Source organism: Arctopsyche grandis, chromosome 8 (assembly GCF_051622035.1).
Source record: "Arctopsyche grandis isolate Sample6627 chromosome 8, ASM5162203v2, whole genome shotgun sequence".
In the NCBI taxonomy this organism is placed as follows: Eukaryota; Metazoa; Arthropoda; class Insecta; order Trichoptera; family Hydropsychidae; genus Arctopsyche; species Arctopsyche grandis.
Window position 1 is genome coordinate 3,695,626 of NC_135362.1, and position 18,854 is coordinate 3,714,479.

Sequence of the window (18,854 nt, forward strand, 5' to 3'; positions counted from 1 at the left end):
TATGAAGGCTGCGTGGTTCAAAGATGGGGTCACCAATGTAGGCGGGGTAGCGATGTGTGTTGACAGCGCTGTTGGATGATCAGAAGGTTGCGTAGGTCACGTCGGGGTAGTACCAATGTAGGCGGGGTAGCGATGTGTTGACCGTATCCCGGCCTAACGAAACACTGTTGTGCTAGTTTTATAAAGTTTTATTGTTTGCCTATGGTTGTACAAAGGTATGGTATTTGTGGGCAAAAGTATGTCGTTCAGCGGTCTCTGGATATGGTAGAGTGTCGCTGGCTCGGCATTCAGCTATGTTCAGAAGGTCTCTGGATGCGGCAGTGTGTTGCTGGCTCGTTGTTCGGCTATGTTCGGAAGGTCTCTGGATACGGCAGTGTGTTGCTGGCTCGTCCGGCTGGTTGATCTTCCAAGTCCGCGTAGTGTAGTGGTGGCTGGTCAGGAGCTGTATGTCGACGCTTGCTGCTGTGGGTCGACTCTTGCTGCTGTGGGTCGACTGGCGTTGTTTGGGTTGTACCTCCTTTTATAGTGTTTCTGGAATCGCCTGACCGATGGTGGTGGTTTGTTGATGCGTAAGAAAGGAATGCACTTTTGTCGAGGCGTAGAATTTTCTGGAACGATTGATGGAAGTGGTTGTTGATGCGTAAGCGCATGTGGTTGTTGATGCGTGAACGAGGAATGCACTTTTGTCGAGGCGTAGAATTTTCTGGAATGATTGGCGCCGTTCCGCTCGATGTGGTTTAATGGTGGCGGCGTGTTTCGACCGTTTTGGTTCCACTCGACTGGTAGGGGCGTTCCGCTTGAGTTTAATATAATGACTGCAGGTGCATGTCGTCTGGGTTTCGGGAATGTAGTTTGTTGTTGCGGAATATTCTCGAATGTTTCGATGACGATGACGACGACGAGATTCCTACAGACTGAACCACAGATTAACGACACGTGTAACTTATGCGTGCGTATACTTTCTGTGCTTCTGATACTTTAGTTCCGAATTTTGCCTTATTAAACTCGCCAGAAAGATCCAACTCAATTTTAATAATTACCATTTTAATAATTGCATCTGTGCATATCGAAAGGTTACTCGTCATCTGATGTGCAATCTATCATTCTTGAAGTCGAGAATTGCGTTCAAAGCAGCCATCCAGTTAATCTGTGGTTCAGTCTGTCTGGCGCTTGTCGATCGTTTGCACCAAACCCTGTAAATATAGTTGAAGAATTTCAAACTAAAGATAAATCGATGGACCTAATGAGTGGCAATCCAAAGTACTCGAAGCTTGTCCATTGGCTATTTTTACATATTGATATGCTTATGCTTAGAATTAAAAATTACAACAAGTACTTTCCAATATAGAAGAGTGCAAATCATTATTTCAAACTTTAAATGGATTGTATGCATTCTTTTCGAAATCTCCTAAATGAATATATGCTTTACAAGAGTTTGTAGCTACATAGAAGACTTCCTTCTGTAACACCTACGAGATGGAATTATACATCTCGTTTAAGTAGCACAGTACCACAATACAAAAATGTATTTATAGACTTTGTAAGAATATAGCACGACTTGTGCTATTACGAATCAAAACCTGTGATTTCATAAATTTCACACCAATCATCGTCGCTCCTGTACAAACATGCATAGCTCAAGGGCAACGTCCCCTTCGACCATTCCAGAAGAAAGAGTTCATCGCTCGATCGTAAAACGAACGAAACCCAACAGTGATGTCATCAGGCAACCGTAACACATGTCTGAAAAGTCACTTACGCGTGGCACACGACCCCATTCTCAAACGAACGACGTCCTGGCGCTGACCCCATAGCCATAAACCACACGTGTAACGAAGACACGTGCCTCGAAAACAGGTCAACACTTGTCCTGGAAACGAAGACAAAGCATCTGCACACGGCACGCTTCAAGCCAGAACGTATATAAAGCGACGCACCAGCTCCCAACACCAGAGTGAACCTCTGGAGTTCAACCAGCTCACTTCTCCGAAGCTCAACCTCTTCGTACATACAATAACCATTGTAACAATTGAACAAAAATAAACGATCATCTTACAAACTACACAACATATGTTTCGTTAGGCTGGGATACGGTCAACCTTCCCTGCCTTACACAACTTTCTACAATCAAGTTAATTCATATTTGCTATCTTGCTCCCCCCCATATAGTTCTCTACCATTGAGTAGCCAGTACAGTGTTGACAACATAAACATGTCTTAAAAAATATTTTTAAAATATTAGAGCATAAAATTTATAATTTCAAAATCTCGAGTTCGAATTTTCTCGTGATCACATAACTTCATCTTTTGTTACTACATACATCAATAAAGTAAAAATAGATATTGATGTCTGTATTCTCTGCAATGTCTAATTTCTCAATTAATTGATCCACACGTTGTATATAAATCATCTTCATAATAAATTACATGTAACAAATAACCACTTGATCTTTAATACAAAGCACCATTCCACAGTTCAAGATACCGTGACTTCATTCGATTTTAGTCTTCTATCGAGAACAGTACTCTTTGAACATGAAGTTGCTCTTAATTTTGCTATATCTGATGATACCCCGTTTGGTGTGTGAAATTCGACTAACCATACCTGAGCTAGGAGAAATTGAAGGGTCAACCACTACCTCGGCTTGGACCAATCGATCTATTTATCAATTTTTTGACATCAAATTTGGACAAACCACTTCTGGAAGTCGAAGATTTATGGTATTTTTAAGTTTTAATTTTGCAAGTGTATGTATTTCAACTCGTAAATGTATTTTTTAATATATTTCAGCCACCAGAACCTACTGGTCCTTGGCAAGGAGTATACATATGATGCCACAACTGAAGGTGTAGAATGTCCTCACCTGAGAAACTTGCCGATAAGTATAAACACACCACCTGGCGTAGATCCGGAAGACTGTTTATTGTTGAATTTATATTGTTGAATTTATATATTATATTTATCTTTTTCATTTTTGTAAAAATCTATTATTGGACTCGGGTGTTACATATATTATTTATTTACTTTTTGTGTTTTTTATACCTATCTCTGTACATCCTGTCTGTTGATTTTTCAATTAATAAAATAAAATAAAATAAAATAAATAAATACACCAATTGTAAATTCAATCACATTTGAAATGAATTTAACTGTTAATGTAGATATCTTAATAATAGAACATTAAAATTAGATTCCAGATAAACACAAGAAATTGTTGCCAGTAATTTATTTATTTATTTATTTATATATATTTTAGCTATCAAGCTAAATTAAAAATACATCTTAATTATTATACTTAACTCTAAAATTTATAATTAACTTATATGTACTGTCCCTCACAGAGGTGTCTCTTCGCACCTCGCAGGAATGCATCCATGTTTTTAGCAGACCTGATGCACTCAGGGAGGGCATTATACATGAGCACACCCCTGTGAAAAACACCCCCAGCCGTCTTATTCTTTCTTACTCTACTTACAACTAGTTTGTCCTTATTTCTAGTATAAAAACTATGTTTATCTCTATTCCTTATTATATAATCATCAAAATACTTAGGTAATAACTTATGATCTAACTTATAAACAAAAGACAATGTACTAATATTTAGACTAATTCATCTAACATACTTCCAATACTCTTAAATCTACTCATATTCTAAATACCTCTCATAGCTTTATTCTGTATTTTTGCATTTTTTCTAAATCTTGGCCACTAAACAAATTAAGCACAGTGGCACAATAAACCACATGTGGCAAGACAATTGAATTAAACACTAAAATTTTACTTTTTTTACTTAAAATATTTCTTAATCTACATAATATACCAACTTTTCTAGCCATTTTTTTTATTATATAGTCAGCGTGCATTTTAAAATTTAGTCCTGAGTCTATGTATACTCCTAGGTATTTTATATTTTCAACTTTTTCAATTAACTTATCATCAATTCACATTCAACTTTAATTTATTTTCACACAACCAGTCATTCACATAATTTAATTCTATATTTAAAATCACAGACATTACATCAACATTCTTTCCAATTATATATATATCAATGTATCATTTGCAAACAAATGTATTTTACACGTCTTAATTACCTTAACAATATCGTTTATATATAATATAAATAATAAGGGTCCCAATTTGGACCCTTGCGGCACTCCATGAGATGTTACAAATTCAGAGGATAACACCTTATCAATTTTTACTATTTGCCGTCTATTATTTAAGTATGATTGAAGCCACTTTAATACTATACCATTTATTCCTAACTTATATCATTTTTGTAATAAAATATTCCTATCTACTGTCTCGAACGCTCGCTTAAAATCTAGAAAAACTGCCCCAACAACCATGCTAGATTCATCCATCGCCTCCATCCAATCAGAAACCACCAATTGGATAGCGGTTTCTGTTGAATGTTTCACTCTAAATCCAGACTGTTCCACAACCAAACAATCATTTATACTAATGAACTCTTTCAATTGAATCATAATGATTTCCTCCAGCATCTTCTCAACAATTGGTAACATATTGATGGGCCTCATTTCACTGGCTTTATGTGTGCCAGTAACCTTTGGTACCGGTACAATAGTAGACAATAATAGTAATGGTATACTTTCATGGTGGTGCATTTTTAATGGGGAGTGCTCGGCTTTATCCACCTTCTTATTTATTGGAACATGGTGTACTATTGGTAGTTGTTCAATATCGTTTAGGTCCATTGGGTAATTTTAATCAATCAATAAATAACATGATTCTATAAATATAATTATCAATATACCAACTTTAAATAATTCCCTAAAGGGTTTATGAGTCTTGATACTGATGGCATTTCTGGTAACGTTGGATTAATGGATCCAGTTCTGGGTTTAAAATGGGTCCATAAGTATATTCGACACTTTGGAGGAGACAATACCAGAGTCACTATATTTGGTCAGAGCGCCGGTGGTTGTTCAGTCTCCCTACACTTGATAAGCCCTATGGTAATCGACATCAAATATGAATTTATGTAACCATTACGATAGATAATTCAACAGCAATATGTACATATATGTACAGTGTGCATGTTCAATTTTACATAATTCAATTCTTAAGTATATTGTTAATCATCTTTCACAATGACTCTTATATATTAACGGTATTTAATCTGTATATTAAAGGTCATCCAGACTAAGCTAATGTGCATGACAAACACTTTATTTAAATTATTTCGTATTCTTTTTGAGTTTGTGACCGTCATTTTATTCAAAAAAAAATTTTTTTACCTTGATATCTTCTTTGAAATATTTACTTACGTGAATTAAGTTCAAACTTTATTATCAATTAGGTTGATTCCAACTTATTTTAACAAGCAATAATAAAGTGTGGTTCATCTCATGCATACTGGGCATTTGATACGAATCCAACTGTCTATGCCAAAAGTTTATACAGTGTGCTGAGGAATACAACAATTATGACTATTAATTCGGAAATGGAAGATGTCTTCAAAAATGTATCACTAATTGAATTCATGACAGCTGTCTATCGTCAATATGTTAGTATAATATATGTGTATACATATGCACATACATTAAATCATTCAATCAATTTTTAATTATTTCAAATCTCTCGTTATAATTTTAAATATTTAATAACACTGATTAAATTCTCCAGGAAATGTATCCAGAAATAAAACCCAGTCGTGCTGTTTTACAAAAAGCAGGTTTGGTAAAGTATCTAACGGAATTACCAGAAAACATGATACAAAAAGGAAATTACAGAACTGTGCCAATGATGGCAGGTGTTGTTAAAAATGATGGGGCACTTTTCACTGCAAGTAAAAAAATGTTTCATAAATATAATCAAAGATATATCATGTGTATATGTAGTGAAATTGTAAAAATTAACATTTTTTTTTTCATATTTAGTCATTTATGATTGGATGGAAATAAGAAATTTTGTAAGTGATGATTATTTCATCAAAAATAATATGACACATCGATTATTCGAATATTCAGGTATAATATATTGTTTAACATTCATTTCAATAATTGTTTCATAAATAACTTATGACGCATATATTTTAAAAAAGGAATTCAAGATACAAAAAAATATATTTTTTGACACATTCAACAATATGTATTTCAAAGAACTATTCGCTATGGAAGAAAGTATTACCTTTGCAGATGTGGCTCCGGGTAATACAGATGTAAGAAAATTTTATAGATATTAAATGTAAATCGACTTCTTTAGTAAGCTTAGTTCTATTTTATAAAATTGATTTCAAAGATTTTAGGCAATATTCTTTTAAAGTCACCAACTTTGAAACAAGCAAAAATTAACGCAAGATATGAGAACCAAACATACGTTTACACTTTTGAATACCAAGGGGAACATACCACATTCGGTGATGGAGCTGATACCACCAAATATCCGTTCGTTCGATGGTGGAGTAAACCATTCTGATGATTTACTCTACTTGTTCCCATATCCGTACACAAGTCCACTGAACAAACAAGACACCAAGATAGCGAAACTATTAGTGGGTAAAATAATGAATATTCAATTAATTTTATACAAATTAGAATAAAGGTGCTTATAATTTACTTTCAGAGCGACCTGTGGACAAGCTTTGCTATTAATGGAAAGCCTACATCTTCATTATTGAATGTAGAATGGCCAATACTTAAAAAAAGTAAGAAATCCACATATAATGTTAATTTATTTCCATATTTGAAACTTGCATCAACATTTGTAAATATTTATTATGATTTTACACATTAATTCAGTACCGTACATATCTCAGGACTTTGTCAATGAAGAATATAAAATAACGTTAATCGAATCTGGATTAATAGGGGATGACAGAAAATATTAAATATGTAGTCTTATCTAAATATATTCTAAAATAAAGTTATAGTTTAAATGTTTACATAAGCTCGAAAATTTTTTACATGGCTCTTCTATATTTTTACACATTATAAAGTAAACATTTTCAATAAAACGCTTGATTGATGCGTGATAGAAATTACATAATTGAAATGCTATAATTGTTTATTTTCATCTAAAATAAATTTACATATTTTTTATATAATATTTTATTAATTCATACTTGATAAATTGATAAATAATAATCACTTGGTTTATGTACTTGCTAATACATAATTCCTATCGATCGTAATTTATAAGCTTTTCCTGTTCATAAATATATTTAACAATAGATGTCACTTTTAGTGGGTAGCTCAGATTATTACTTTACAATTCAAAACTTTTAATTGCTATTCATCTATATGTTACACCGAATCCGTGAAATTCTTTGCCGAATGCGTGAACTGGACTGGTTATATTATAACCAAGTGTCAAAGTGACAGCTGAATAAGGATGTTTACTTTAGTTTAATTTACATATTATTATGTATAATATGACTAAATACATATGTTTCGATGATCTCATATAACTTATAAATAAATTAATGCTATTTTTATACATTTTGATCGATATTTTAACAGTCGAAATTTTATACCTTATGAAGAATCAGTATTATATTATAAATATTTAATTTCATTACACATGTCCCAGAACATAGCTCTGGGCTACACCGACCAGACCAATTGTACATATGAAAATGTGAGCGACTAAGAAATCACCCGGTGTGAAACGCTGTATCTAACTGCATACGTTTCTCCGGAGTCCAGAGATGCATTTGTCTTGAGGACCAAAAAAGCCCTGCATGTATCCCATTAATTATATATTAGAGTATTGTAATGATATTACTTTGGAAAAAATATGATTTGATTAAATATATTTCGAATTGACATACGACGGGCTGAAAACCAGACTGGTACAAGTGACATTTTTAAAAAAAATCTGGTTTATGTGCTAAAATAATAAATAGCATATGTATATGAAATGCTATTATTTTAGCACTTAAACTAGCATTTTTTTAAAATGTCACTTGTACCATCTGGTTTTCAGCCCGTCATATGTACTTACTTATAACTTATCAATATATTCAGTTCCGGTTGGTTACACGACAATTGGTGTAAGTCCAAAAGGTTCAATGACAAAATGTACCCGAAAACTAGTGCACTGACAAAATGTACCCGCGACAAAATGTTCACGCGACAAAATGTACCCGCGACAAAGTGTTCACGCGACAAAATATCCACGGAAATAATGTTCAAGCGACAAAATGTTTAAAAATCCAAAATTTTCCTATTTTAATGGCAAAAGTAACTTTTTATTGTATTATATGTTATATATTGCACAGAAATCTATAGATGTTACAATACACTACAATACAATAGTTGTACATATACATATATGCAGGAACCCAAACCGTTATTTTTTTCGTTCCAGTTCGGTAAATATAATGTATGTATAAAAAATACATATGTACATATATCGGTTCAGTTCCGGTTTTCGGTTCGGTTCAATTTTTAGGTTGACCGGAAATGGTACCTCCCCTTATAGGTGTCCTCTTTTTTTAAGTTTTTGAATTAAATTATCTCCCAAGCCGCTGACTGAATCGGACTGAAGTTTTTTTACATGTAATAGAAATAATAATACTTATAATCTTATATATTTTAAATATTTTTATCTAAACCGGAAGAAGTACTTTTACTCTAGAGAATCGAGGTTTTTTATGTTTTTCTCAGAAACTGTTTAGTTTATTCAACTGAAATTTCATATCTAGAAGTTAAAGCTTAATAAAAAGTGATTTCTAAAATTTGGTAAGTATCCGTCAACCATAAGTGGCAGTTTACTCTTGTTCGATTTTTCTTCCACTATTTTTTTCGACCACTTAAACATGTGTGATCTTCACGAAAAAATTCAAGCATAATGTGATGACAATAAAAAAATCACTACATTTTATTAACCGGAAGTGGGATTTTTTCCTCTTTGAAAGGTCAAAAATGTTGTGCCCACTACTCTGTCCACACCCCTCGACGTATCAAGCTGAAAATTTATAGTTCTATTATTTATGTACTAACTTAGAGCTGATAAGGTTTTGGTCAGAATTCGTTAACCGGAAGTACTATTTTTTTTAAAACAATATTTCTTTTTTTTTTTGACCTTTTAAATTATTTTATTTATATTCCATGAGTATAATACTGATAGTAATTTTAAGTAATAAAAAAAATTTGAACAAAATCTGACAACCGGAAGTAGAACTTTTGTCTTGTGTTTTCAAGTTTCCATTCATTTGCGCTCAATTTGTATCGAAAATGCTGTCATTCATAGTTATAAGTATTTCATAATCTGTCTATACGGTTCAATATCGAATTTTGTTTTGTAACCTTCTTATATTCCTCAAATACATAGATAAAGTCATGGGTTGGTCACACCCGAATTTGTTTTTACGTCTCCAGTATGGCACGGTTTATTTATTAAAAAAAATGGATCATTTTTTCAGATATATGTACATATGCTCTGACCACAATGCTAAATCCATAGGATAATCATTAGGAGCCATTACAGTATCATTTTCACCTTTGCTTTCTTCCTCATTTTCTTTTTCAGAAAACTGTTCTTCAGTCCTTTCAGGAGTCTGTTCTTCAGACGTTTTGGGATGCTGCTCATTATTTTTTCCAAAGGGATTCTTATCGGTTCTTCTACAGGGCTGCTTTTCGATCCTTTCCAGTGGTTGGTCTTCGTTCCTTTCAGAGAGCTGCTCATCAATTCTTCTACAGGGCTGTTTATCGGCCCTTTCAAGAGGTTGGTCTTCGTTCCTTTCAGAGAGCTGCTCTTCAGTTCTTTCAGAAGACTGTTCTTCAAGTTGTTCCGATATTCTGGCATTTTTATGTAATTAGTTAGTGACATTTTATGTAATTAGTTAGCGAATTCTTTTGTAGCAATGAAATTTATCTAGAAAGGCCAAACAATCGACGACGGTGAGAGCAATTATCGCAAAGCTTTGTACTTTACATAAAAAAGTAGTTATAAATTCCAATATTTTATGGAAAAATGCATAGGAATTTCCGAATTATAATTTTTCTCAGAACGATTTGGAGGCCCCTTAAATTTAGAGGCCACAGATATGCGCCAATTTTGCTGTTCGACAGTCCGCCACTGTACATATGTATATACATATATCAGTCACCTTTGGTTGGACCATTTGTTTCGAAGAACCTTTGCTAGAACGTTTGGTGCGTTATTTAGATTTGTTACCTATTTTACATGAGTTTTAATGCATTTAGACAAGATATATGTATATTTGTTTAATTGTTTTAATACACATACATAACAGCGTCTTTACAGGTTATCCCAATACGACACTGGCCAGAATTTCGCCCCGCGACAAATCGCTCACGGCCTTTCACTCAACGACATTAAGACTATCATAGTTCAGACGTTATAAGAGCTATCTGATAAAGAACTGTGCGGGCAGGACCTACTAACATGATGACATCGACAATATCGACAAAGTACATACATTATCATATAAAATAATATTATCAAAAATCTATAATGTATAAGACCATCGAACTTCAATTCCCAGTTCCCACTCAAAATGTAAAATATGTGGAATTTGCCAGTTTTTTTAATGCTTTTATTAAATATCATAATTGACAAATTTTTCATATAGATATACCTATACATAAATACATATATACATTTCAAATTTCATTTGGTATATATGTATGTACATGTACATAGTTCGAAAAATCATAGTGTAAGTGAATATAAAAGTATGTTGAAAAAAATAAAAATATAAATTTCATAAATATATGTGAAAGTTAGGAAATTCAATCCAATTCAAAAGCTTCTTTCCAAAATTAACGCAACATAAAATACTCGTTGATTTGGAAATTCGCCAATTATTTGCCACGTGTTTTTAGCAGGATCGTACACCTGTATTTTACTATTTCTCATACCCCCTGAAAAATATATCAATAATCGACTAATTACACACAAACTAATTTATATAAATTATATATATCAAACGGATGCCCAGAAATAATGGATTATAGTTTGTGTAAACTCACCAAAACATATTATCTTTTCGTTATGATAAATTGCCTGAAATCCATAATCTTTTACAGGCATATTGCTTACTTCAGTCCAACTGTTACTCCTGGGATCGAATTTTTCTACTTGACCGACAATGCCCATATAATTGTGACCACCAATGCAATAGATTGAATCGTTGACAACAACCGCCTAAAAGTCGCAAAAAAAATTAATTAGATACTAGTTAGAGAGTTCGTTAAAAATAATGATTATCGGAATATAATTTTTTCGAATCGAACAACAGTATTCTGTTACTTTCGGTTGACGGGTGTTCACCAAATTTTATATAATTATAACTTGGTATTAATTATCGATTCTGAATTCAGATCAATTTAAATCTCGAAGTCAAATTTTCACATGATCACAAAACATATTCGCATAATATATTTTCGTATATATATATATATATATATATATATATATATATATATATATATATATATATATATATATATATATATATATATATATATATATATATATACATATATATATATATATATGTATATAAATATATTTTGTCTTCCCCGCGCCCCCAAAACTGCTGGGCTCAATGCGTCTACACTTTTATATAAATGTTCAATACGTGATACACTTTTATATAAATGTTCGATACATTCAGGTCAGTAGACAGTCAGTCATTATAATAAATCATGTGTTCTTTTTTGTATTAGTTATATATGAGTTTAAACTTACAGTAAAGTTTCTTCTTTTCCATTTCATCGGACTTAACTTCGTCCATTGATTTGAATTTGGGTCGTATTCTTCAACCGAACTTAAGTAATCGTCAGAAATCCCGCCGAATACATAAATTTTTCCCTTATAGACTACTGAGGCATGACGGTATCTACTTTCAATCATGGAGGCAACAATTTTCCAGCTGTTTTCAATGATATTATACCTGAAGCAAAACAAAGAAAAATCTGTATTCATATTCCAAATTCAATATTGAAATGATATATTTAGTGAAAACTATCACGAAATGCACTCACTCTTCTATGGTGTCCACTCTTGATTTCATGTCATCTCCACCGATAACAAAGATTCTCTCGTTAATAATGACTGATGTTGCATTAAACCTTTTCTTGTTCATCGCTGCTAAGTCGGTTAACTGTTTTGTGTGTAAATTGAACGAATAAACCTGAAAAAGTCAAGCTTTCAAGTTTTTTTTCTGTATAATTAAAGTAATTTCAAAATAAAACTTCACGCAAATTCAACAATAATTTTTTCATTGATTTGGGAGAAATACGTCAAAATACAAATAAATTTAATTGCAACGATTTTTTTTTTACAAGTCCAGGGGTGACATCAATGGAAAAATAAGATTTTATAAGTTTTTGTGAAATTATTTTCATTCAAATATTCTATACCGCGAGACGAATATAAGTATTTTAATCATGCACATAATACATATATATTACATACATTTAATATACATAAAATTTAAAAAAAAACGTGTAATAATTTACATTCTCGTTCATTCTTGTAATTTGGAATTTAAAATATTGGACTATAATGAAAAAATCACGCAACGCATATATAAGCAAGAAAATAAATACAAAAACAAGTAATATGAATATTAAAAACAGGTCTAGTGTAAAAGAAAAATCCGATTGGACACAATGATGATAAAATAAAAAATCATTTATTTTCGATATTATATATATTTATATATATATATATATATATGTATATGTATATATATATATATATATATATATATTTATATATATATATATATATATATATATATGTATATTCGATATTATTTTAAATTTAGGATGTATAATTATATTTAATATGTCCATCTTGTTATTCAACGATTCTTATTTTATCACTAGTTGTTTTACCCGGCTTCGCTCAGCATTTGTAATATAATATAATATAATATAAACAGCTTAAACATGGCAAATCTAATAGTAAATATTCATTTGTTTTTTTATAAAATTTATTTGAATCGAAAAAAATATAATATTCAACCAATTGAATTGTCGTCATAGAAACTTTGCTTTGTTTTCGAAGTCCCCATCCAAAAATACTTTCAAACATACATATAAAGTCTTTTTCGAAATTATATATCAGATTACTGTGTTCTATCGGATTTTTCTTATACATTAGACATGTTTTTAATATTTGTATTACTTGATTTTATATTTATTTTCTTGTTAATATTTATTAATATGTATATGCGTTGCGCAATTTTGTCAACGCACTATTTTGGTTTGCGCGATATTTTGCTGAACGGGTTTCGTCTAAGCGATTTTAGCAAATTTTGGTATAAAATACATAATAAAACCAAGTTAAACAATATTTAAACGTATTTTAAGATTTATTTTAATTTTAATATTTATTATGAAAAATTATTTCCAATTTGATCCTTAAATTACAATAAAATTTTATTTGTTTAAAGTTTCTCGGCGCCATTTTCCCGTCATCGAAAGATAAAAATCTTGTTGTTTTGTTAGTATGAGGTATTATTTTCGATATTTTTCCTTATGTTAATTTATGACTTTGAAGTTGGAGGGGGGGGGGACGCCACTGACTCAATGTGTAACAATAATAACTATAACATATGAAGTGTGTATAATTGCATACCTTATCATTCAACCTGTTTTCTTTTGTATCCCATCCACCAAATATAATCAAATTATTTTGAAATTTCTCTGCCGAAAACATTGTGATATTTATATCAATTTTAAAGAAATTGGTCCATGAATTAGTAGTCGGATTGTACATTTCGATCAAACCAGGTGTCTTAAATAAAATAATACACTATTTAATATATGTAACATGAATCGTGCAAAAAAACATGCTTATTCTACTCACATCAGAAGACCGTCCTCCCACAATTAAAACTCGTCTATCTAAATTTCGGATATCGGAATTCATCAATTTCAGAGAAGATCTATTTTGGGGAAATTGGTGCCAAAGTATGGCATCTAACAGTAATTGACATTCTTCAACCGATTCACAGCACAGGGCCCTCACTTCTTTCAGTAAAAACTTTAAAAACAAAACAGACACAAATATCAAATCTCTGAAATCGACTCATTATTAGATACATACATATCAAAATTAAAACCACCAACCGAAACAGAACAAAGTGGTAACCTTAAACATTTCATTAGTGAATACAGATCCTTCTTCCTGTTGATCCAATCATGTTTAACCCACTGAGATAGCCCTTTGAAGACCTGCTCTTCTGATGACACTTTCAAGCCATCGGAAGAAAGCAGTTGTTTCACATTCTCAACTGACAAATTCAGAAACCGTATATCCGTTGTTATCTTAAAAATCAAAACATTTATTTGAAATTATTTTTTCAAAAACACTATTTAGACATGTTAAGATTCCGACGTACGTCTAAAAAATTATTTATGAAATAATTATCAATATCTTCGAGTCTTTGTGATACTTGACTGTTATCTCGAAATATTCTTTCACCAAATAAATAGCAATAATCTTTTAGCTTATCTAACTGCCACAACTCAGCCAATTTTACAATGTTTGCTATCTGCTCTATCTGTAATTCCTCTGTAAAACAAATAAAAAAATTTATCCATTGAAGTACAAAGAAAATCATTAATTAAAAATTCGTTCCTACTCACCAATAGTCCCCTTATATAAGAATTCAATAGCTTTGCTCACAGATATTTCTCGGATATCCTTAGAATCCATTTCCAATACTCGTATATTATCATTCAATAATCGTCTAAACAACGCACTCGCCATATGCAGAATTGACTTGTGAACTGCATATCTAAAAATCGCATTATAAATTAAAATCAACAGGTTTACAATGTTATACTTTTGAATTCGATGAAAGTCATTACCTTTTGTTGTTGATTATTAATTCGATATCACTATACATATTTTGCGCATAGAAAATTTACATCCATTGTATGTGGGAAAATCCATGCTTCATTTGAGTCTGCTGATCGAAGTCACCCATTTTCAAATAAGGAACCTTTATGAGTTTACTGAAAATAAAATAAATTGGAACAAGAGAAAGAAAGTCAAACGTGTAAATAGACTGTTTTAAAAAATGTGACCAGTATATGAAAATGTTTACCTTCTTGTATATTGAAGTCGTTCGCTCGAAAATTACTGTTGAAACTGTCGTATTTTGCACTATTTATACATTTTAGTTTGTGTGTGATAAAAAAATATCTGACAGGATGTAGACATTCGTTTACCTTTAATAGAATTCTATTAAAATAAAATAAAATGTTTGATTTTAAATGTTCATAAATTGTGTTCACAATTAATTTCAGGTCCATTCTAATAGCTACTGATCGAGTGATCATTGTCTATTTCATTTATTATATTTCTGGCTAGTTTTTTAAGTATTATCTTATTTTAATTTTAGTGTAAACAGCATGTTATTTAATGAATATTTTTACAACATTCTCAATGCTGTAAAATATACACCAGAGCACCGCTGGGATATTTGGATAGTTTTCTATATTGGTTACTTTCATTACCATGATACATAGATTCTTTAACTTATATAATATGTAGTATGTATCAATGTCCAATTTTTATCAATATCTTAAAATGATAATGAAAAGTTGAAAAAATTATTTTATCTATATTGCAGAAATTCAGACAAATTTATTTGTTTTCATGATAAGCCCTATGGTAATCGACATCAAATATGAATTTATGTAACCATTACGATAGATAATTCAACCACGTTATGAAACATATGTTCATTGTGCATGTTCAATTTTACATAATTCAATTCTTAAGTGTATTGTTAATCATCTTTCATAATGACTCCGATATATTAACGGTATTTAATCTGTATATTAACAGTCATCCAGACTAAGCTTATGTTCATGACAAACACTTGAGTTTGTGACCGTCATTTTATTCGAAAAATTTTTTTTTACCTTGATATCTTAGTTGAAATATTTACTTACTTGAATTATGTTCAAACTTCATTATCAATTAGGTTGATTCCAACTTATTTCAACAAGCAATAATAAAGTGTGGTTCATCTCATGCATACTGGGCATTTGATACGAATCCAACTGTCTATGCCAAAAGTTTGTACAGTGTGCTGAGGAATACAACAATTATGACTAGTAATTCGGAAATGGAAGATGTCTTCAAAAATGTATCACTAATTGAATTCATGACAGCTGTCTATCGTCAATATGTTAGTATAATATATGTGTATACATATGCACATACATTAAATCAATTTTTAATTATTTCAAATCTCTCGTTATAATTTTAATTATTTAATAACACTGATTAATTTCTCCAGAATATGTATCCACAAATAAAACCCAGTCGTGCTGTTTTACAAAAAGGAGGTTTGGTAAAGTATCTTACGGAATCACCAGAAAACATGATACAAAAAGGAAATTACAGAACTGTGCCCATGATGTCAGGTGTTGTTAAAAATGATGGGGCACTTTTCACTGCATGTAAAATAATATTTCATAAATATAATCATACATATATCATGTGTATATACATATGTATTTTTAAAATAGTGAAATTGTAAAAACTAACATTTTTTTTCATGTTTAGTCATTTATGATTGGATGGAAATAAGAAATCTTGTAAGTGATGATTATTTCATCAGAAATAATATGACACATCGATTATTCGAATATTCAGGTATAATATATTGTTTAACATTCATTTCAACAAATGACGCATATATTTTAAAAAAGGAATTCAAAATACAACAAACGTATTGATTGACACATTCAACAATATGTATTTCAAAGAACTATTCGCTATGGAAAAAAGTATTACCATTGCAGATGTGGCTCCAGGTATTACAGATGTAAGAAATTTTTGTAAATATTAAATATAAATGGACTTCTTTAGAAAGCTTAGTTCTATTTTATAAAATTGAATTTCAAAGATTTTAGGCAATATTCTTTTAAAGTCACCAACTTTAAAACAAGCAAAAATGACCGCAAGATATGAAAACCAAACGTACGTTTACACTCTTGACTACCGAGGGGAACATACCAGATTCGGTGATGGTACTTATATCACCAAATGTCCTTTTGATGGTGGAGTACACCACTCTAATGATTTACTCTACTTGTTCCCGTATCCGTACACAAGACCACTGAACAAACAAGACACCAAGATAGCGAAACTATTAGTGGGTATAATAATTAATATTTAATTAATTTTATACAAATTGGAATAAAAGTGCTTATAATTTACTTTCAGACCGACCTGTGGACAAGCTTTGCTATTAATGGAAAGCCTACATCTTCATTATTAAATGTAGAATGGCCAATACTTAAAAAAAGTAAGAAATCCATAAATAATGTTAATTTATTTCCATATTTGAAACTTGCATCAACATTTGTAAATATTTATTATGATTTTACACATTAATTCAGTACCGTACATATCTCAGGACTTAGTCAATGAAGAATATAAAATAACGTCAATCGAATCTGGATTAATAGGGGATGACAGAAAATATTAAATATGTAGTCTAATCTAAATATATTCTTAAATAAAGTTATAGTTTAAATGTTTACATAAGCTCGAAATTTTTTAACATGGCTCTTCTATATTTTCACACATTATAAAGTAAACATTTTCAACAAAACGCTTGATGCGTGATAGAAATTATATAATTGAAATGCTTTAATTTATTTTCATCTAAAATAAATCTAAATATTTTTTATATATTTTATTAATTCATACAAAATACACTTATTTATTGATAAATAATAATTTCGAACCATATTATTATCATTTGGTTTATGTTCTTGCTAATACATAATTCCTATCGATCGTAATGTATAAGCTTTTCTTGTTCATAAATATATTTTACAATAGATGTCACTTTTTGTCGGTAACTTAGATTATTACTTTACTACAATTCAAAACTTTATTCATCTATATAAATAAAATAAAATCTTTTACAATGTTTGTAATTATTGCCTTCATTATATAGGAAAATAAAAATTTACTCCAATTTTGATGTTTATTCTAAAAATTCAACCAGTGAAAATTTCCAAAAATCATAATTTCACTATTAATATTAAGACTTTATTTCAAAACCAATTGATATATTTTACTTGTAACGGTCATTCTAAATAACGTATACGACCGTTTGAGATCTTAATTCGAGCCATTTTACGTGATACATAATCAATTGACATTCTGATGACACACATTCAATGAAATATACACATCTTAGAAGTCAATATGGACATTTTAAAACAAAAATGACAGAACGAAAAAAAAAATCATTTGTACGTACGTATACATATCGTACGATGCGTAATAAAATTACTAAACTTGCATTTTCAATTATTACGCACTCGCTATTATTACGATATGCCCGCTATGTAACGTAATAATTGTAACGCTGTAATTGATACGAAATTATTGGGTTAATAAGAAGCGACTGCCAATTTACATAACTAGTTTATTTTTAATCGTATAATAATTATCGCTGTCCGTTTGTTTACATAACGGAGAAAGTTGCATTCGGTTTGACATTTCCGTTTCAGCTTCAAATTGTGACCGGAAAAAATTTGGCCGTAAAACGCGTCATTCGATCCATGTGACCTAAGTGTGAACACGTGCGAACAAACAGAACTTAGAATATTCCCTTCCCCCCTCTCCCCACTATATTTCGATGATGAAATGATCAACACGTGCTTCTCACCCCCAAAGCCCCCCTAGCCACCCCTCCGACGCTCTCGCAGTCGAATGCGGGGTGGGCTGATGCCACCCCCTACCCAGCCACCCACAATTATCAACACACTGACCCCCTTTCCCCCTTCTCCGCGGTGTATGAAAACACCCCGTGGGAGTGTGCTAAATGCACGCGCTGCGTTCGCAACTAAGGTCAGGGTTC

General features: G+C 31.2%; 3 protein-coding genes across 3 annotated transcripts; 2 read left to right on the plus strand and 1 right to left on the minus strand.

Moving 5' to 3' along the window:
• The first annotated feature begins 4,607 nt into the window (after positions 1 to 4,607).
• LOC143915795 (juvenile hormone esterase-like) lies at positions 4,608 to 6,003 on the plus strand. Its single transcript, XM_077436611.1, has 6 exons — positions 4,608 to 4,725; positions 4,805 to 4,983; positions 5,364 to 5,534; positions 5,654 to 5,816; positions 5,908 to 5,939; positions 5,998 to 6,003. The coding sequence occupies exons 1-6, from the start codon at positions 4,608 to 4,610 to the stop codon at positions 6,001 to 6,003; spliced, it is 669 nt and encodes a 222-aa protein (XP_077292737.1).
• A 4,503-nt stretch (positions 6,004 to 10,506) lies between these two features.
• Positions 10,507 to 16,058, minus strand: LOC143915319 (kelch-like protein 24). The gene is made up of 12 exons (XM_077435893.1): positions 15,919 to 16,058; positions 15,066 to 15,202; positions 14,827 to 14,973; positions 14,602 to 14,753; positions 14,355 to 14,527; positions 14,083 to 14,280; positions 13,820 to 13,996; positions 13,589 to 13,747; positions 11,986 to 12,134; positions 11,690 to 11,894; positions 10,969 to 11,143; positions 10,507 to 10,860 (listed from the first exon to the last, which is right to left on the minus strand). The coding sequence occupies exons 3-12, from the start codon at positions 14,862 to 14,864 to the stop codon at positions 10,739 to 10,741; spliced, it is 1,548 nt and encodes a 515-aa protein (XP_077292019.1). The 5' UTR covers positions 14,865 to 14,973; positions 15,066 to 15,202; positions 15,919 to 16,058; the 3' UTR covers positions 10,507 to 10,738.
• Positions 15,058 to 17,465, plus strand: LOC143915796 (glutactin-like). The gene is made up of 8 exons (XM_077436612.1): positions 15,058 to 15,114; positions 15,951 to 16,157; positions 16,269 to 16,431; positions 16,538 to 16,627; positions 16,684 to 16,799; positions 16,881 to 17,129; positions 17,201 to 17,282; positions 17,377 to 17,465. The coding sequence occupies exons 1-8, from the start codon at positions 15,058 to 15,060 to the stop codon at positions 17,463 to 17,465; spliced, it is 1,053 nt and encodes a 350-aa protein (XP_077292738.1).
• The last annotated feature ends 1,389 nt before the right edge of the window (positions 17,466 to 18,854 follow it).

What these genes read in the sequence shown, in the direction of transcription:
- LOC143915795 (XM_077436611.1), top strand. Translation starts at nt 4,608, where the DNA reads ATGGTATACTTTCATGGTGGTGCATTTTTAATGGGGAGTGCTCGGCTT. An exon ending in ATATCGTTTAGGTCCATTGG is followed by an intron (nt 4,726 to 4,804) that starts GTAATTTTAATC and finishes AATTCCCTAAAG; the next exon opens with GGTTTATGAGTCTTGATACT. An exon ending in TGGGGCACTTTTCACTGCAA is followed by an intron (nt 5,817 to 5,907) that starts GTAAAAAAATGT and finishes TTTCATATTTAG; the next exon opens with TCATTTATGATTGGATGGAA.
- LOC143915319 (XM_077435893.1), bottom strand. Translation starts at nt 14,864, where the DNA reads ATGTATAGTGATATCGAATTAATAATCAACAACAAAAG. An exon ending in TCATAAATAATTTTTTAGAC is followed by an intron (nt 14,281 to 14,354) that starts GTACGTCGGAAT and finishes TTGATTTTTAAG; the next exon opens with ATAACAACGGATATACGGTT. An exon ending in CGAAAAGATAATATGTTTTG is followed by an intron (nt 10,861 to 10,968) that starts GTGAGTTTACAC and finishes TATATTTTTCAG; the next exon opens with GGGGTATGAGAAATAGTAAA.
- LOC143915796 (XM_077436612.1), top strand. Translation starts at nt 15,058, where the DNA reads ATGTTTACCTTCTTGTATATTGAAGTCGTTCGCTCGAAAATTACTGTT. An exon ending in CAGCTGTCTATCGTCAATAT is followed by an intron (nt 16,158 to 16,268) that starts GTTAGTATAATA and finishes TAATTTCTCCAG; the next exon opens with AATATGTATCCACAAATAAA. An exon ending in CCAAGATAGCGAAACTATTA is followed by an intron (nt 17,130 to 17,200) that starts GTGGGTATAATA and finishes ATTTACTTTCAG; the next exon opens with ACCGACCTGTGGACAAGCTT.